Source organism: Phaethon aethereus (assembly GCF_964289735.1).
Source record: "Phaethon aethereus genome assembly, chromosome: 5".
In the NCBI taxonomy this organism is placed as follows: domain Eukaryota; kingdom Metazoa; phylum Chordata; class Aves; order Phaethontiformes; family Phaethontidae; genus Phaethon; species Phaethon aethereus.
In genome coordinates this window covers 6,501,252-6,521,136 of record NC_138579.1, presented here as the reverse complement: position 1 = coordinate 6,521,136, position 19,885 = coordinate 6,501,252, and the positions used below count along the sequence as shown (strand labels likewise).

Here is a 19,885-nt window from a genome sequence, read left to right as displayed (position 1 = left end):
GAACAAGAGCAGCCATGACAATCCAGTTACCTCAAAACACGAGTCACATCCACAGCAACATTTAAAACTTGCTCTGTCTCCTGCATGGCTAAATGCAAGGAACATTAATAGGTCACATCAAAGAGACATCTAAGTGGTGACAATGCCAATATAAAACCATTCACTGGGTCTGCACCAATGTAACAAACTTTAAAAAAGTATTAAAACAGACTGTTTATTACAGCATATGACATGTTATATTAATTTACACAATGATATATATATATAAAAACAGCCATTGATGATGTACAGTAAATTGGACATCAACAGGAATATTAAAACTACTGATACTCATGCACGTGACATGCATATGTTTTTTTTTTCTTTTTCAAAAGCAGTTTTACACAATATACTGAAGTTACTAAGCCTTGGTCAGCTGCTCCAACAGTTTACTCTGAACACCACTGCCGTCTGCAGTGGGAGTCCCAGCAGATCGGAGCAGAGTGCACTCCAGAGAAGGCAACTTAACCTTGGAGACAGATTGAAGAGGAGCCCTTTCCTGGTGGGGGAAGGCTGGGGGAGGACAGGGGTGAGTTTCAGGAAGAGAAACAACAAGAAGAGAAAACAAAACAGGCCGGAGTACCAGGAGGAGGAGGTTCAAGATGTGGGAACAGGAGCAGCAGAAAGGGACAAGCAAAAACATGACGACCACCCGCACTCCCTCCCGCTTATCCCCTACAAACTTATGACCTTAAGCTGTCAATATCCTGTATAAGACCCAGAACTGGAAAAATTAGGCAAGGAAGAATCATTCCCAGAAACATTAGCCTTTTTTCAAAGCCTTCTGATACCATGCACTGGAGGCTGTTCACCACTGAAATGGCAGTGTTATGTTGGTTTTTTAAAGGAGTATAATGGTCTTTTATTTCCACGTAAAAGGCACTAGTATCCACCCAAGATCTGAAGACAAGTGACATAATTTACCTTAAGTTTTAAATATTTGTATATAAAAAAAAATCTGTGGAAATATGTACACAAAAGCACCCTGCTTCCGAAAGCAGAAGCAGATACATTCCACCAAGTCACCTCACTAGACAGTTGTCATGAGCTTCAGGGAGCCTGACCGAAAGCGAAGGATTTTCTTCTTGAGGTTATGGGAGGCTTTAATTTTGACAAAGGCCTTTGCCGCATTTTCATGCAGCTCCGGCGCCGTAACCGTTTGGATGGGGAGCGTCTGGACAAACTGCGACCAAATAAGGCCCCCGCTCTCATCAGAGTCGCTCGTGGTCGTGCTCTCCCCTACGAACTCCACCTCGCTCAGGCTCGACTCGCTGTCTCCAAAGCAGTTCGTCGTGTAGTTGCTCTGCTCATCCTCACTCGTGTCCACCACGGTGGAGTGGAACAAGGACTCACACTCTGCCGAGTACTCTGAGTCGCTGGCCACGTAGGCGTACGGGCTGACGTAGGGCAGGGGGACTTGCGAGTAGACCCCCACACCTTCTCGACGGTTCCTCCTCGCCCTCCGTAGGGCCTCCTCGTAGGAGATCTCCGCCGACGACTTCCACCGGCGGTAGTCGGCCCGCTTGTGTTTAGGCTTGGCCACCACAACCTCTCGGCCATGCCCGTGGGATCGGATGGTGGATTTGTGCAGGCCAGCCGGCCGACTCTGGAGGCCCGACTCCGGCTGCAAGCCGCTGCCCCTCTTCCCCCGCGAGGAGGGTTTTTTCAGTTTCTTATTTGTATCCAACTCATCAGGAAAGCGGCACTTCTTGCCAACCAGCTTGGTTTTCTCCCGCAAGGTCTGTGAACCATTTTCCAGCCCGTTGGCAAGGTGTGGCCTGTGTTTCAGTGCGGAGCTTTTCAAAATCTTGACATTCCGGGTGCCTTTGTGAAGCTTTACGCTTTGCTGCTGGGCCGGTATGTACTGGGCGTTCACCAGCAACCCATCATCCAGGCTCTGGGAGGAAGAGCCCTCGCTTTTGAAATCCAGCGCGGGCCTCTCCTCGACAGCAGGCGACGAGGAGCGAGCCGCCGGCAAGCTGCTCTTCAGCAGGATTTTTTTGGGAGGCTGACTGACCCTGCTCTCCGGCTGCAGCAGCACGGGCTTCCCCGGGCTCTCTTTGGGAGACGCGGCAAAGAGCTGGCCGTTCTCCTTGGGGATGTCCCCCGCTGCAGCCACTGTGCTGCGGTTGGGCTCCGGAGGTGCCGGTTTGATGCCCCGCGGCAGGTGCTTGCTCTGAAGTTCGCTTGCCGCACCGGGCAGGAAAGCTGCCGGCAAAGGTGCCTTCCTACTCTCCAGCTGCTCGCCAGCTGGCTCCCTCGGCCTCTGCTTTAGCGGGGAGGGTGCCGCGTGGTCCAGGGCAGTGGTCCCACCAGAAGGCAAGCACGCTTGCTTGGAGCTCTTCAGGTTCACGGCGTTACTGTGAGCCACCACCCCTGCAGGCTGCCTGACGCACAAGCTTCCATGCCTCAAGATCCCTTTGGTGGGATCAGCGTTGAGACTTGTCCTCGGTTTGTTAGTCCTTACCGCGTGAGTCTTTTTCTGAACCAGGCTTAAGATGTAACCATCTATCCTCTTGCTGGTGGAGGGGCACGGCGCCGGCCAGGAGCTTTGCGGGAGAAAGGTGTTGGCAGATTTTCCCGAGTCCGTTTCAGAACCAGCAGAAACATTGCTAATGTCGCAACCAAGCCTCTCCTCTTCTCGCTGGGGGTTTTCAGTCACGGGGAGAAGAAACATGGGACTCTGCACAGCTACCGCATGGAGTGGGCTGGGGTACCGGTAGATGTCATTCCCGTTTTTAGACACCAGATCGCACTGGTACTTTGGATGTACATCTGCAACGACATCGAGGGAATTTGAGTGCGGTGTGGACAAAGAGCAACAGACAGAGCCTGCGGTCTGGTCCTCATGCTGGCCTTCCTTATTATAGTCCATCCAGCCTATGAGATCTGAAAGGCATTTTAGAAGAGTTTAGAGAGCCTGCCAGGGACAGTTCTGCTATGTTGTTCATGTGCCATCAAGGACTCTGGTCCCATCTACACGTACAATGCAACGTCTATACAACAGCAGCACTGTTCAAACAGTAGAAACCTTGCAACCAGGGATGCCATTCAAGCAATATATAAGCAGCACTATTCTTCTGTGGGTCTTTTTGTAACTGCATTGACGTAGGATTTGCCCCAATATGACTACATGGTTAAAAAAATAAAAATCACAGCCCTGATGAGAACATTTACTTTGGTTTCAAACCTGTGCCTAGGTTGCTAAGAGCTTCCCATTTTATTTCCAAGCCACCCAGAAGTCTCTTCTGCTTATACACTACACAGCCACGTCTAAAACTCACTGCAGGCCTCAGCAGATTTGAATTTTATATTTTACTTTGCTAAATCCAAAGGGAAACATAAAAAATATAGACAACGAATTCTTTCAGCTTATTGACAAATTTAAGTTCCAGACTTCTTCAAGCATATCTTGGGTCAAAAAAAAAAAATCCCAATTTAATGTTGTTGTTGCTATTATCGTTACTACTATTGGTATCATCATAATTATTTTATAATAACACTAATAATAATAACAGATGCTCCTTTTGAGCAGTAAAGGGTTAAAGAATACGAAACAGGCTCATCTTTCCACACAAGTACAAGGAGTGCAGGTCAATCCAGCTGACATCCTAGCCTTGGCTCTGCAAAGAGAGCTCTGCAAGAGAAATCCAGTGCGTTTCAGGATGCATGAGTCAGATTTAATGGCTAAGGCACTTACTTGGGAGGTAAGTGACCTTAGGAGCAGGGCTGCAATCCAAGCACCTAAGATTATTATTTTCTTAAGCTTGTGTTGCCCTTGTCTTCTTGGGCAGGGGTACAATCTAAATGATCCTTCTAGATCACTGTCAGTCCTGTTTTCCACCCTTGGGCTAGAAACTTCATCCAGGGTACTTAAATTTGAATGCTCAGTGTTCATCACTTATCTAAGTCTTATTTCACAAGAGGTCTCACAGACGTTCATCAAATCAGCTGATAGAGATGATGTTCCCATGTGAGCAGGAGAGGATGAACAGGGAAGCTAGGAGCACGAACTTCCTCCAGATCACCTCACAGTGTTCCCACATTTCCTGAATTCTATGTTGGAGTCAGGAAATGTTAACGAAAAGACTTCCTTGAAACACACCATTTTGTGAAATTTCATCCCAAAAGTGAGATGGTATGAATAATGAGAGCTTTTACGTTTTTGTGATGTATACAGAAAAAAACAGCAATGCAATCAGCTGTAATTCCTTGTGTATGTTTTTCTTTTTATGTATGGCCAATGAAGATCACATATACCTTACAACAGGGAGCACTAAATTACCTCAAGCTGCTCAAAGGACAACTTAGAGGACTTCTCAGCATCTCAGAATGAATGTATCCCAGACTGTATTTTCCCACTTCAGAGTTAGAAGAACATGAATTATTTTGTACTTGATTCACAACAATTCACTATAAGTTAACCTTAAAGAGCAGAATGGAAATTGGAAACACTATGGTTAGAAGCATCCTCCGCAACCCAGAATGAACTAAGGCTTTTGAACGAGTATGGTCGCAACCAATAACACTTGATCACAAAAGTCCTGCTCAAGTGTCCTTTCTGGACAACAGACAGAAGAGGCCTTCCTATTTAACCATCTCACACATTAAGGCTTGCTTCTTCAGCCCAGTGTCCAAGGAAAGTCAACAGCTCTCTGCCAAAGCGACAAAATACTTTTTCTCTGTTCATGATGTCTATTTGTCTATACTATATAAAATGCAGGGCACAGCTCAGCATGGTGACCTCGGGGTTGACTACCGTCAGAACTGACAGAATGACTGCTACACACAGACTGACAGGCACCCTGATCTCCTAAAACCTGTAGCTAGCTCCTTACTCTGTCACTTTAATGAGGACATGACTATGAGGTTTCTTTAATTACTGCTATTTACTAAAAATGCTTTTCTAAAGGAAACCATGAGAAATTAGCCGACTAACGTGTTTATGTGTATAGGTACCACTGCCCTCTACTGGGTAAAGAAGCTGTCATATTTTCACATGTTATTTTCATGTGTTTAGAGTGACATATTCACATGTAAGGCTGGACTAGTGGAGGGCAAGCAGTCCTACCTCATGACCCATGTACATGATAGGCACTGGAATCTTTTTAGAGCATAATACATCAAATGAAAGGAAGAAGGGTTAATCTAACCCAGATACTCCTGAGGCAGTATTTCCAAAGCCAAAGCTACCTCCTGGAGTATGATGTATTCGACCTGCTTTTACTATACCTGCAGATTTAGGGCGTCCATCTGAGATATTCAGTGTTGCCTCCAAAGGGCTGCAAAAGCAAGTGCTAGAATGGCAACTGGATAAACACTCACTGAAGACAGAGTTAGATGAATTGGAGAGTGATCCAGAAGCTCCATCACTCAGCTCATAAAACCCTATAAAAATAAGAGTTTGGATTTATATTAGTTATGTCTACACAAAGTTACCTTTTGTGTCCCTAGAAAGGCAGTCAAGCTCATGTTTATGTTGGCTTACTCTATTGCAATTAGTTATGGGATTTCATTCAGTCACGCAAAAAAACCAGTGCACAATTTACTAATATCCTTATTGCTATGAAGGATTCCATTTAAAAGTAAAGCACTTAGAAGTAAAAAAGCAGAACTTTACTTAGCATGTGAAATTTTGAACCTTTTTTTTTACCTTTACGGGGGTTGGGTTTTTAACCTTGACAGGCGTTTTCAGATTTTAGCAAGAAAGATCCAGGCTGTGTTTGACAGCCCCCTCATTTAATAGTGTATTATATTTCCAAGGCAGACTCTCTAGCTATTACTTGACTACAAAATTTTTAGCAAGTGTTGGGCACATGGCTATCCATTATTTTCCTCAAAGTTTTGGAGATAAATATAATATTTGTGGATGACATGAAAGAAGAAAAATTATAAATATTGTACAGACACAGAAAATTTAATTTCCTGGTAAATTGGGACTACTCAAGAAAAATATGACATACCATAATCAAAATTTAAATTGTACATTTAGGAATAAGGAATGCAGAGCACGTCTACAGAATGGGGGTGTATCCTGGAAAACAATAATCCTGGAAAGGACTTAGTCAGCATGGAAAAGCAGCTCAATCAAGCTTAATGATATGGCAAAAAAAGCTAATGAGATTGTTGGATGTACAAAGAGACTAATGAATAGCAGTAGGGAAATGACTTCAGCAGTCTATACAGCACTGGTAAGAAAGGTATTGGAATGATGTGCCTAGTCCTCGAATCCAGCACGCTTAAAACAAAGCTAAAAACTTGGAAAGGGGCCATAAAGCTATTTAAGAGCTTGGAAAAATGCCTTAAAACAAATGACTTAATGAACTTGACCTGTTTAGCTCATCAAAAAAAGTCAGAAATTATACTGTATAGCACCTCCAAGAGGAGGAAAAGCTGGGTGCTAGAAAACACCTTACTCCATGGGAGAAATGCATATAAAAAAATCAGTGCTGGAACAAGTCAAATTCAGATTAGAAATTAGCAATGGTTTTAACAATTGCAAGTTGGTGGATTCTCTACTTTTCAGTATCTTCAGAACAAGTCTAGATGCCTCTAAGAAAGGTTGTACATAGTTAAATATCACTTACTGGCTTCAACACAGTTATAATGGGATGAAATTCAATACATGGGGACTCAAATTGTGTGAGTCAACATTCCCTTCTGTCTGTAAGATCAATTTTGACATCTTCCTCCTGCTGGTGGTGCTTCCTTTCACCATTTTTCCTGCAGCCTCCTTCCTAATATGCAGGAGAATTAGAACTTTTTGAACTAATTTGTGGGTGGCCTTGAAAAAAAATGCTGCAAACACTAAAAATCTAATTAAGCTTGAAATGTTCCTCTGAATATGGTGTCTACAAACAGCAACCTTTCCCATGGTAGGTGTACTTTGCTAGTAGGCATTAATTATCAGTGTGAACATGCTATAGACAGTTACTGTTGTAGTACTGAAAACTACAGCTGGTTTAATTCCAGGTACCAAGGAAGGCTCCATTTTGCTGAATATTGACCTTACCTGAACTTGGACGACTGTCTGTCTCAAGGTGTTCATCTGTCGTTTTCTCCACGTCCAGGCGGAGATCGCTTATTTGCTTATCTAGCTCTTGTAACTGATTTAGTAGGCCAGCGTCCCTCCTCCTCAAGCAGTTCTGGAAAACAAGACGACAAACAACATCAGCTCCTTCAATGGGGCAGACATGAAGGGGCTCCAAAGACAATCAGCCTTCTCCATCCAAGTATCAGGAAATACCTTGTCAATATTCTTTTATAAACGAAAAACCAAAACAGAACCAAGCCCTGAAATTCTAGATAGATGCTCTGGACAATTACTTAACTGAAGAACTATGCAGGCACTTCATTCCTGCCTCTTCCAGCCAGTTGTACGTGAGGAACATGCTCCACAATTTAGGAAGACCAACACGCTATGTTGGCAAAGCACTCCTTTGCAGGACCACAGCTGTGACAACAAAGCTGTATTGTATGATACGGTCAAGCTAGACCTGTGCAGATGAAACAGGCTACTTCGATGAAAGGACAGCTTTGCCAGTGTAATAGGGGACCTTCACCATCACAGTGATGTTAGTCAAAGATCACATCTGTTCACACAATGGGATGAAACAGCTCTGCCAACAAGTGCCTGTAGTGTGGGAACCGCCTTGTTCTGCTGCACGTTATGAACTTATAGTCAACCATATAGACAGCAAGATTCCCAGGGCTGGGATCACGGCCCTTTTATTAGTTTTGCAGTGCAGCACGAAGGAAGAGTAATTCTTCCTCTTCTCCCATTGTAATTGTATAAAATTGCTGCGAGATGAATTTTAAGGCTATTTATGAAGGTAATTTGATGGCATAAAATAAGCAATAAGAAATTATTTTGTAAGGCACTCATTAACCCACGGTCAACGCAATCAGTTTCCCTGTGTGTATTATAATGTTGCTTATCCATCATCTGTTCAGCTTCATACCCTTTAATTGTTCTGGCTTTGGGGAAAGCGGGGGAGGCAGGAGGAAGGTTTATCTCTTTTTTTTCAAGTGCATCATTTGATTGGCGCCCAGCGGTGCTCTGATATGCTCCTCGCAAAGAGTTTTGATGCTCGTAACTGGACTAGTTCTAAACCCATTAAATGAAGGACAACCTTTCCCCTGGGGTGGGCCAGTGCTCGGGCAAAGGGGAAGAAAGTGCTAATAGTATTAGCCAGGCTGTTTGAAGATGTGCTGGCATGTAACGCCATCCTTGGAGAACCAAAGGGGAGATCCTAAGTCTTCTCCCACCTTTCTGACAGGAGCCAGGAGCTGGCTGGAAGGCAGGCTGGCAGCGGTGATGGGTTCAAGCGGTAACTCCACTGTGCCACCCACTGCCACCAGTGCCCCCCTCCCCCAGCGAGCACCGCATCTGGTTCCAATCTGCAATGTCAAGTGCACAAATTAAAGTGCTACCACAAATCCCCGGGTTTTTTGGGTTGGGGTTTGGGTAGTGGGTTTTTTTGAGTCATGATTCCCTGGTCCTTCATTACGGCTCTTTGGCAGCCAGCCCCTTCTCAGCAGAAAAGTTATTTATTTTTAAAGAAGGGAATAATCCTAAATTAATTAAACCAAAAGGCTAACAAGAAAAAAAAGGGGGGAAAAAAAGGAGGGGGGGGGAGAAGAAGAAATCAGTCAAATAAATACGCATCCAACTTCTCCCTGGGTGAAAGCAAACGCTGAGTCGTGCACAAAGACCGCCAGGCACAGCTGTATGCTATTTTCATCGGAAAATGATCTGCCGCTTCGTGCCGCCCTCCACCTCTTCCCACACCAGCTACAAAGCGCGTCCTTCAACAAAAGCATCCCTTATTTTTATGGGGCCCGATCCTGCCCCTGCCGGAGCGCTCGTTACCTCCTCTCGGGGTGGCGACCCAGCAGCTGGCTCCCAACTTCCATTCAAGGCAACGGCGGCGCCTCTCTTGCCTTGAATGGAAGTTGTGCCGCCGGCCCGGCGCTGGAAACCGAAGGGGAACCGTGCAGCCAGGAGCAAAAGGCCGGTAAAGCCCCCTCACCGCTCCGCCCAAGCCCCCGCGGGCCGCCGTCCCCCGGCAGACGCCGCTCCCCGCCGCCTCACCTGCTCGCCCGGGCGGGCGGCTGGGACGCTGGACCGGCGCGGCCAGCGGCGCTGGCACCCCCACTCCTCGGGGGCCCGCGGCCCTCCCCAGCCCCTTCCTCGCCCCTCTGCGGGGAGCTACCCGCGGCTCACACCGCCCCGCGGGGACGACGACAGGCGCGCATCCCCCGGCGACGCGGGCCGGCAGCCCCCCGCCGCGCCCCGCTCACCAGCTGCCTGCGCAGGAGGAGGATGTTCTCCTCCAGGAACTTCTCCTCCAGACTGCGCGGCGGCGGCGGCCCCTCGCCCGGCGGCTCCCCGCGGCCGCCCTGCGCCCCGGGCCCCGCGCCCGCCGGCCGCCGCAGCAGGAGGCTCTTCACCAGCAGCTCCTGCCGCTGCCTCAGGTACTCCAGCTCGCCCAGCCCGGCCAGCGTGGCCTCTAGCCGCTCCCGGGTGCGCTGCCGTTCCGCCTCCGCTTCGCCCTTCTCCCGCCAGCGTGCATCGGGCTCCCGCGCTCCCCCCGCCTGCCCCGGCCCCGCCGCCGCGGCGGCGGCTGCCGCGGGGCTCGCCTTCATCGCAGGAGAGGGGGCGGCCGCCGCTGACAGGCCCTGCCCGCGGGGGGCCAAGCGCCGCCGACCGCCGCGCTGCCGTCGCCGCCGCCGCCGGTCGCGAATGGGCCGCGGGGCGCCCGGCTCCCTCCCCGGCTGCCACCGCCCCGCGCCCGCCCACCGCCGCCCCGCGCCCGCCTCCCCTCCCTCCTCCTCCTCCTCCTCCTCCTCCTCCTCCTTCTCCTTCTCCTTCTTCTCCTTCTCCTTCTTCCCTTCCCTCCTCCTCCCCCTGCGCCGGGCCGGGCGGGGTGCGCGAAGGTGGGGTGCGCGGGCGTGCTGACCACCGACCTCTCCAAAAACTCCAGCGATGACGTCTGGAGCCACACATGGCGCAGCCAACGGGCCATCGGCAGGGTGTTGCTTATAGAGCCCGCCACGTCCGAAACGGGAGCATAAATGATGCGTCTGGGGACAAGCCATCCTGGCATGAAGGCAGGAGGGTGTGAGGAGCGGGTAGGGAAAGGTGGAAAGCGGAGGAGAACATGGCAGTCCTTGCGCCAGGCCGCGGCGTAGGCACGAGGATCAAAGCTGTTGCTTCAAAGCCCGTCTGAGTCCGACTAGCCTAAAAAAGCCATAATGAAGTGAACTTCATAAAAGCATGTTGACTAATTGCAAGGGATTCGCAATTAGGTTTTCAATGGGCAAGCGCTTAGAAAGCTGCAGACATGTTTTGAGGGGGGAGAATGGAAGAGGAAGAAGAAAGCATTGAGGGAGCCCTTCACAATATGGGGTTTGTTTGGAAAGATGTGAGCCCGCCGTACAGCAGCTCTCACAGACAGCATGAGCATAATGAAATGCTCTTTCCTGCTCTCCCTCCGTTCCTCCGAAGATTGTGTTTGTGGTGCTGAAAGGTCTCAGATGAAATTCGTCTCCCCACTCCATGCTGTTTGCAGCAGACAGTACATTGTGGTCTGCCGTACACCTACCTGACCTATTGTAGGTGTTGGTCCTTGTTCTGTGAGGCTGCAGCTGACACAGATCATTATTTCACAGTCCTTTTAAACCAGTTAAAAGTGCTTTCTAAAAAGATCCATATGGTTTCCTCCTGCAGCTTATAACCAACCCTCAGTCGCTCCCAAATGCTGGCCCAAATGTAGGTGAGGCCCAAAAGCATCAGCTCAGAGGATGCTCAAAGCTAAAGCTAGCTCCGTTTCTTTTTGCTTTTGATCTCTTCCCAAGGCTGGTTCGCCATACAGCCGTGTCAGCACAGTGCATCTATGTTGATATCTTAGTTTGGATTACCAAACTAAGTTGGTTTTTGAACCAACTCTCTAGACTGTTCCGGGTTACCATGCTGCAATTCACATTACAAAGGGATTTGAGAACAAATGAACTGAGTTGCTTTGGGGTAAAACAAAAACCAAAGAAGGGAGCATACCTAAAGCACTCCAGCCGCTAATGGATGTTCCTTAACGGACATTCGGTCTGCAGGGTGAGAACACAACTAGCCCAAAGAAACACCCTTGAAATACGTACGGCGTAGGTGGCAGGTCTCTGCTCGGTTAATCCATGCCGGTTGTGCTGTCCCAGCTTCTAATGCAGGCATATGTGCCAGCAAAAGCCGAGAAGTGAGGCAGCAACAGGCATAAGCAGCCAGAGAAGGCAGGGCCGCTTCTTTGGGGAGCAAAGTCACTCCTGCCAGATTAAGAGACCATGAAATTGCATCCACAGAGAGAACTGACGAAGGCTGAAAGGACAAGGGATTCCCCAAGGGCAAAGGATTGACTGAGGTTGCTCAGCAAAACTGGGAATAAAAACCAAGTGCCATATTAGACCACTACCTCTACTCATTTTATGTATCTGGGCCCATAAAAGGCCCAGAAGTAGGTTCAGCCTCTGCCCCACAACCTATAGGCCACCACTGCTGACCTGAAAACCTGCTCCATGGCTTTCTCTCCTGCGTGGAGCTTGGCACACAGCACCCCCTGAGCATGTTTATGCTGAAAGCTGTGTTGCAATGCAGAGTTGCTTTCCCAAGCAGGTACCAGAAGCTCTCCAGATATGGGAGCAGAGAGCTCCCACACTTTCCTTCACCCTTTTGAGCCAGATCTTGCATGTAGCTCTGTGCCTTGTATGCATTTGTACACAGAGCTTCATGCAATATTTATGCAAAGCTATTTCAACTATTTCTGTGCTGTTGTGCACTGTGCAATGTGGACATTGCTTCAAAAATAAATGACAGCACTAAATAAATTCTGTCTCAATATTCAGAATTTTTTATTTTGTCAGTTCTCATTTGGTAGATTTCAGCCCGATTCCTCCCTCCCAAGTTATCTCTTCCGCTCTGAAGAGTATAAGATGCTGCTAGTCTCCTGTACTCCCTGATGACATTTCTGTGTTCATCCTTTGCAGCGCATCGGTTCCAGGAAGGAAAAGAAACACAAGAACTGCCAAAACAGTCAGCTGCTTACATCACGTGGAGAGGAGAATGCAGCTTCGACTGAACAAGACTCACTGTGCAGCTAGGATCAGCAAGGAGGAAGGGAAGGGGAATCTGAAGAAGAGGAGCTCAGGTTTCACCCCATAAATAAAGGAATAAGGTGCCAGGAAAGCAGTGGGAATTAGGAGGGTGGACAGCATGGGGGAAGGAGAAGTGCGAGTGGGCAACCAGCAAAAAATGGCAAATTATGTGAATAATAGAAAGAAACCAAGATGTGATCTAAGACACCAAGAGTGAGGGAAGGTCCACAGAAGCGTATTCAAGAACCAGATGAAGCTCAGCAGAGTGTAGGTCATGGAGCCAAGGGGAGGGGGAGCCTGGGAGGGCAGGGTTTGAAGGCAGCAGAGAGACCAAAGAGAATGAGCATAAAATACAGCCCTTTAATTTGCTCAGGAAGACACTGTTCATAAAACAACAAAATATGTTATCAGTCCATAAGCAATGAGACAAAAAGTCCGGCCACAGGTGGTGCAATATAGATGAAAGACAGAACCAGAAGAGGACAATAAGGTGAGAAGATGGAGAAAACGCTGCAGTCAATCATACCAGGGGAAAACTAGTCTGATATAAGAGGGAGGCCCCAATCCCCAGAATAGCTCTGACTGGACAACCTTTGGAGGCCTGTATCTCAGCATACCAAACACCTTAAAACTCTTAGCAAGGGCTAAGTAATAGGACTCTCACATTTAAAAAAAATTCTGAGTCCAAAACTGTCTTCGATTCCTCTCCCGGCTTGTGGCAACAGCTCTTCAAACTTCTGACTTGCTCTTACGCTCCTTTGTAAAGTTGCTATTCCTTCACTGGGGTGATCAGCTGAAATCCTCCAGACACAAATAATCCCAGATTCCCCATCCTAAACTCGAACATAGAAACCGCAAGGAAGGAGTCAGTGAGTTATCTGCAGGGAAGGAGAAGAGACGATGACTGAGGAGCTCTGTTGCTAGGATGTTATGAGAGGTGTAATTCTGTCTGGTACAGAGGCGGTTATGAAATGGCTCATCTTTTATGATTATCCTGGCTCATCTCTTATGATTACATTATTAAGTGGTGGAAATGCTGTGTTCCCTTTGCACCAGGCATTATATATGTATGGCATAAAGAGATGGTCTCTGCCCCATGGAGCTTACAAGACAAGAAACAGCAGAGGGCTGCCACTGGTAACATAAAAGGAGCCCTGAGAAAGTAGTGGTTGGCGTGATGGATACCGAATCCAAAACACATAGGCAAGGGGCAAGAGTTTCTGACTCCCATCTCACCATTAATTTCCTTCCCACTGGGGGTGAACCCCTACATCCCAATGCATACATTTGTCTTTGCCTCTTCCACCCCTGCTCCACCTAATGAGGCCAATTAACACTTCTTACTTTTCCTAGATTCATTTCTGACCGGTCACGCTGAAATGAGTGCAGGAAATTGCAGAAATTAACAGGAACGTTGCAATTCCCTGTTTGTAAAATGAAAGCAATTGCTTTCCTTGCTTATTGTAACACAGCCCTTCGGAGGCAGGGTGATACGTTATCTGGAAGCATCCACTTGGGGACTATGCTTAAGACCCACAGCTGTCACTATGCCTCTGATTGATAGTTTATTTTAATCTATTCTAATGTTAATTTTCTAAGCATTTCTTAATTGCATTGGGTAATATAATAGGGTATAAATCTTGTCTGCAAATCAGACTGACATCAGTTTGTGTTATCATATTACCATGGTTACATTATTATTACAAGTGAACCTTGCGCTCGTTACTAACCACAAACAATTCTAGCAAATAACCTAAACCGAAGCAAAATATCCTGGCAGTGTTTCCATTTTTTGTCAAACAAAACCGATTTCTCTGGGTGATGGGTAACTGCAGCATACCTATGATGCATTTTACTCTTCTCGGACTCCTTCAGCCTAGATTTATTTCCTTGCGTTTGTACAACGTTGAAACATTTCCATGCTGTCAACAAAACTCGGAGGCCATATTCCTTAAACACGGAATAAGATCTTGAACACAAACTGACGATATTCAGATGACAAGCACTACCCCAGCCTGTCAAAACATTACCACGTTTGTGTTGTTATGGCAAAAACTGCTGGTGACTGCTACGTTAGGAACCATTGACAACTTGATTAGGTCCCTCAAGGGTCCAGTTTCTCCTTACTCTAATCTGATCTGACTGTGGTCTCCCATCAAAAGACACAGCCCCGCTTTCCCTCACGCCCCGTGCCACTGCCCATGTGCCAGTGAAGGGACAGACATTTCCCATGGGGTCACTGCAATGACCTGACTCCCTCACATGCACCTCGATTCGGTGTACAAGAGGGGAACACGCGCTGAAACCGGGGAGGACAGCAATGCTGTCCCTTTCCCTGCACCTGACTTAGTTTGGGCATTTCCTACATTTGGCGGTTCCTCTGAGGCAGATCATTGTCCCACCAGCTGTGCAGGGACCAGGGCTGAAAAACAGATCATAACCCTGATCTGAGTTTAAAAAATAACTTCTTCTTTCCTTTTTGTTAACCCAGATATTTCAGTGATCCAGTTTTAAGCATGAGCAGTTGCACTGGCACAACTGAGAAGGCAGAGCTGTAGAGGAATGAAAAGACAAGAGCAGGAAACCCTCCAGCAAAAAGCTCCATCCAGAGGGAACATGGAAGGAAGGATGGACTGTTTGCAAAACAAGAAGCCACCCAGGAGGCCGTGGAAGAGGATGCAGGAGACAGCTGCTTGTGGGGAAGAAACATTAGAGCTTCTCCAGACATTCCTGTCAGACTACGAGCCGTGCAAAGACATTTGTTTCCTTTTTGCAGGCAGCAGCCCATCCGTTGAGTCAGGAAGAGGACTGATTTTGAATCACCCATTGCTGCCTCAAATACTGTGGTGCTCCCCAAGGCCATGAAAGACCCACTTCTGCTTAGCAAAGGAGCCAGAGCAGTGCAGAACCTCTGGAGAGCTGCTGATGCCCAAGCCCAGCGAGGTATCGCAATGGAGCTCCAGTAATGCCTTCTGCTCACATCAGGTGTCCAACTGGCAAAGAAGATACAAAACTTGCTTCTAGTGCCTAGGGAAGACGTGCAAGAGAACTGGATGGAAAGGGTGGAAAGCCAGGCAAGATAACCCCGTTTTTACTGCTGTTTTAAGGATCAGAGAGGGTCTGATAAGTACAACATGGGGAGGGGGAACATGGAGTTAAACAAAGCTGTGTCACTCATGATGTTCACAGCTGACAAGAAGCAGAGCTTGCTGAAGCTCATTGTTCACTATAAAGAAACTTTACCCATTTTAGCAAGTCACCTAATATATCATGTCCTAATGCTAACTGGTGGGAACTGCATTCCCTCCCCAGGCTCATGGACACCGTTCAAATGAACTCAGAGCTGAACCGCTCCAAATGACACTTTCATTCTCACTTTTTTTTTTTTCTCCTTCATCACCAAGCAGATGATGTCAGATGAGTTCTGCTGCAGTAACTTTTGATTCATCCTTACAATATCTTGTCTGATGTTTTTTGACTTTGACTCCTTTTCTTCTCCTGGCCAGGGTTTCATATTTACATTTTAAAATGCCTAACCTTTGGTGACATGGACATCTGCTTAGTTTAATGTCTTCTTGCTCCCTTGCTGCCAGTGTTCGTCTCAGCACATCAGGCTGGGAACAGCCCTCACCAGCATGGCCTTTGCAGAGAATATCTATTAAACTGTGAATAATCAGCCACCGCCAGTGGAAGAACAGAAATGATGGGCTTAAGTTACAGCTTGGGACTCAGACAGCCTGTGAAAAATTCCCAACAAACAATACACTGAGCATGGGCTCATGCTCTTCAGGTCCCACGTTAACGTAGGCCCCAATGGCAGGCCAGTAAGGCAAGTCCATGTAAAGGCCAGACTGTCCTACCACTGGCTGCCTTTCCTTCTCCTCTCCCTCTGCCTTCAGCACTCGATCTGCCCTAGAGAACCGTATGCCCTTGCTAAGCAGGAAATGGAGTCCCACCATACCCGCATTTGGCTATGCAGTGATCTCTCCCTCTTCCCATCACCAATACCCCAGATCTAGCCTTCAGAGACCTACCCATGGCAGCTGCACAGAGGACCACTCATGCTGCTGAGCCCTCCCTTGCTCCTTCATGTTGCTGAGACCCTCTGGTCCCCCAGCAAAACCCATCTGTCTTCCCCTCGCAGCCCCACGTGCCCAGCAGCCCCGCTCTGCTCTAGCTCTTCACCAAGAGGAGGAAGGGCAGAGAGCGGGGGGCTCACCTCCAGCCCTCCTTTTCCCTGCACTGAAGCGGAGAGACAACCGCATGCGGGCAGGGAGGAGAGAGGCAAAGCGCAGCAGGGCAAGAGAGGCAATGCTGGGGCCAGCTCTGCTCTGGGGACACTGCAAAACCATGGTAACGTTGCTACTTAATTATATAGCAACAGCTCTCTTGGCATGCAGTGGTGGAGCACCGATTCAGCCTGTGTGGACACTTCCCCTGTACAGGGCTAACCTAGCCAGCCAACGTATGGTCGGTGTGAAGGTATAGCAATAGTGACAGCAGCATGGACCAAATGTTTTGCCCCAACATTGGGGGCAAATTTTGTGCTTTCCCTGCTAGCTGACTTATTGCACCTACCTCACCACACATCTGCAAACAGCCACAGCTCAGCATTCAACACAGGACCAGAGAAATTCATGTTTGAAGTAGTAAGCCCTTCCCAGAAGAAAGGACATAATTTGCAGTACAATTTGCATTCAAACTGCCTGTGACAAAGGCAGAGCTGGCTGCAGTTGTGCTCTTTGGATGGCCTTGGGACCCCTTGGCTGAAGGAGGCCACATGATGGGAGCCTGGAGCTGGGCAGAAACGCTCATGGGAAGGCTTTCCAGTCAAGCCTTCCTGCACTGCATGGGAAGCGGAGCAAGATCAGACTGCACCGGCAACATGTTTTAGTTCATACAAATCTGACAGCAACAGCAAGGACTTTTGCTTTTTTTTTTCCCTCCTCAGCAACCTCTAACCCTGCAGCCTTTAAAGGAGTTCATTCAGTCTCAGCTGATGCTCACTTGGACAAAGGTGCCTTTACATCAGCTCCACTGCCAGTGAAAAATGGCCCTTGCATATGAATCAGAGGCAACCTGAATGTATCTTGTTTGCACCAAACAGCACATTTTATGAGCTGGCTTTTAACCTTCTTTTGGCTAAATAACTCAACCAAGGTCATAAGACTTCAGTGTCAGAGGCAGAAGAGAGTAGGTGTACCGTCCCCTGTCATTTGGGCTCTCCTTTTAAACCAGGAGATGTTACATGTAAAGGAAGAAGTCTCAAAAGACCTTGTGGTAGTGTCGGTCTGCTAGGTCATCCTCAGTGGATGGAAACAGTCACCTGGCTCTCACTATCTCATCCTCCCATTCTTTGCATCTAAGAACTTAATTTTGCATTTAAGAACTTGGCCTAAAATTTTCAGCCTCATCTCCACACATTGTCTCTCTGCTGGTTTTCCATACTCAAAGGGTTAACAGGAGTGAGTCTCATTTAGTGTACAACAACAACAGGTCACGGAACCACTAATAAAAAAAACCAACATAAATCTCTTTGCCTGAAATAATTCCTCTTCCACTGTGCTAGGGAGAACCAACACAGAGCTCTTGCTGTTGCTTGAGGCACGTGCCTGGAGGAAGGGAGGTGTCACTGGCTCCAGGCTTTGCATCAGTGAGTCCCGTAAAACTTGGAAGGTCAGGTGTGCAGTCACAGAGCCCACGACACGCAAACAGCAGGATCTGAATTGGAACAGATAGGGCTCCAGGGGGACTTGCTGTCAGTCTCTGAGCCTTAACTTAAAACCTGAGCTGGGAAACTGCCATACACGAAAGGCCTGCTTTGAATTCAGGTGCAAACTGACCTGCAATAGTACCTGAATCTCTGTTGTTTTCATTGTTCCATCATTTTTTGAGTATTGAGCCTCTTCTCAATGTTGGCTTAAGAGGAAATACCACTTTTGAAGGCTTTGTCCTGGAAGAACACCTTTTCTATCAATCCAGGCATCTGCAAACCTGCAAGAGAAAAGAATGGCATTTCAATTTCCAGAAATTATTGGCCCAAAACTTTAATCTGAATCTTACAGCTGAACTGTTGATTTAGGGCATGCTGCTTCTTAGCGTTACCATTTGCTGTATTGGCATCAGGTGTGCAGACAGGAACCTTTTTTTGGAAAAATAGCCTGCAGCAGCAAGGCAACACTGGGGAAGTTATTTCAGCTCAAAAGATGTTGGCATTGCAAATCAAAGCCTCTCCCTGATACGGCACTGCTCGTCATGGGACAGCACTGCCAGCCCTGCCGCGGGACCGACTCAGCAGCCACCTTGCCTGTCCCTGCAGAGCTGGGAGAGGACCCAGGGGAGGGAGGGCTGCACCTGGTTTGTCCAAAGGCCACTCCAGTCCTGCGATTTTAACTTTGTCTTTCCTTTAAAAGGAAACCTAGTTTCTGGTAACCATTTTGGTGCCTCTGCAATAGGCTGAAATTGTTGCCCAGAACTGTTCCTGCTTTTCAGATGATTACCTCCAAGTGGCTCTCAGATTCCAACTGTTAGTCTCATGCATAATGTATTTCATTTCAAGCCTTTCATCTGTGCATAAGTTTCCCATCTATTTCCACACTGGCCTCAGACACTCTTTTACCTGCAAAGCAGAGAAAGTTGCTATTTTCCCCACTTCTTTCTGGAATCCCATTTCTTTCAAACACCGCTTGCCAGTTCCAGCTCGTGTGCCACCAAAACACTGTTCCAGGGGATGAGGTTCATATCCACCCTCTTGTTGCAGACTTTTGGGGACACCACCTTCCTAGCAGCATCAACGCTGGCTGAAAAGCTCGCCGCATGCAGCTACTCTCTGCTCCCTGCTGTTGGTGACGGCTCCGCCAGCTGTGTCCCTGTGATCCTTCCCTAACCCACAGGGAGCCGGCTTAGCTCATGCTCACCCACTCCTTTAACCAAACGGACTTCAGGGGCTCTCACAACCAGCAGAAGCCGGTTGCGGGGAGCAGCCCAGCAGCCACCAAAAGCGGACGTCCGAAGGCCGGCAGCGTGCCTCTTCCAGCTGGGCCAGCAAAACAGCATCATGCTTTGACATCCCGGCGTTACGGTGCTGCCTGGAGATGACCGATGGAAACCGCAGCGCAGCTGAACTTCCCCAGCAGTTGTGCCGGGGCGTGTGTTAACAGTCCATAACTCCCCATGCTCTCTTGCATAATCACCTGGTGGCCAGGGACAAGCCATTTAGATGATTTGGAATGGCAATGAGAGCAGATTTAGAGGAGCAAGCCTTCAAAGTGGGAATGCAGAGCTCAGCGGTCAAACATCCCGCAGTATCTGGATGCCACTTCTTTTCCAAATCCTTTCAGATGCAGCCTAAGGGGTTAGTATTGACTTTAAAAGCCAGGGGCCCTGATTCAACAAAAACGGCTAAGCACTTAATAACATTAAGCACATGCTCAAGTCTCTTCCTATTCAACAAAGCACTTAAGCACATACTTCACCCCTCTTAGATGGCCCAGAACCAAAACACTGAGTTCTCAGAGTTTCTTCAACATTTATTTAATTTTGGAGGAGGGACAGGAATTTGAACCTTGATCCATGTTTTGCAAAGGGTCCCTATTTGCAAGTGAGTCAGACTCCAGCTCCAGACCTACACACCCAAATGCTGGCGCATTCGTGTTTTGGATTGGGATCTGAATTTTTCAGCTCGCACCTCACTCTGATCTATACT

At 47.9% G+C, this 19,885-nt stretch overlaps 1 protein-coding gene across 2 annotated transcripts; it reads right to left on the bottom strand.

The window, feature by feature from the left end:
• Window positions 1–1,069: 1,069 nt before the first annotated feature.
• DACT1 (dishevelled binding antagonist of beta catenin 1) lies at window positions 1,070–9,812 on the bottom strand (the record flags this gene model as incomplete). Of its 2 annotated transcripts, none has more annotated exons than XM_082000361.1 (4): window positions 9,343–9,812; window positions 7,052–7,184; window positions 5,272–5,427; window positions 1,070–2,928 (listed from the first exon to the last, which is right to left on the bottom strand). In XM_082000361.1, exons 1-4 carry the CDS (start codon window positions 9,685–9,687, stop codon window positions 1,070–1,072), a joined length of 2,493 nt encoding a protein of 830 aa, XP_081856487.1. In that variant the 5' UTR covers window positions 9,688–9,812. The 2 variants fall into 2 exon arrangements, with proteins under 2 accessions (XP_081856487.1, XP_081856488.1); XM_082000362.1 differs by having other exon boundaries at window positions 1,070–2,814.
• Window positions 9,813–19,885: the final 10,073 nt, after the last annotated feature.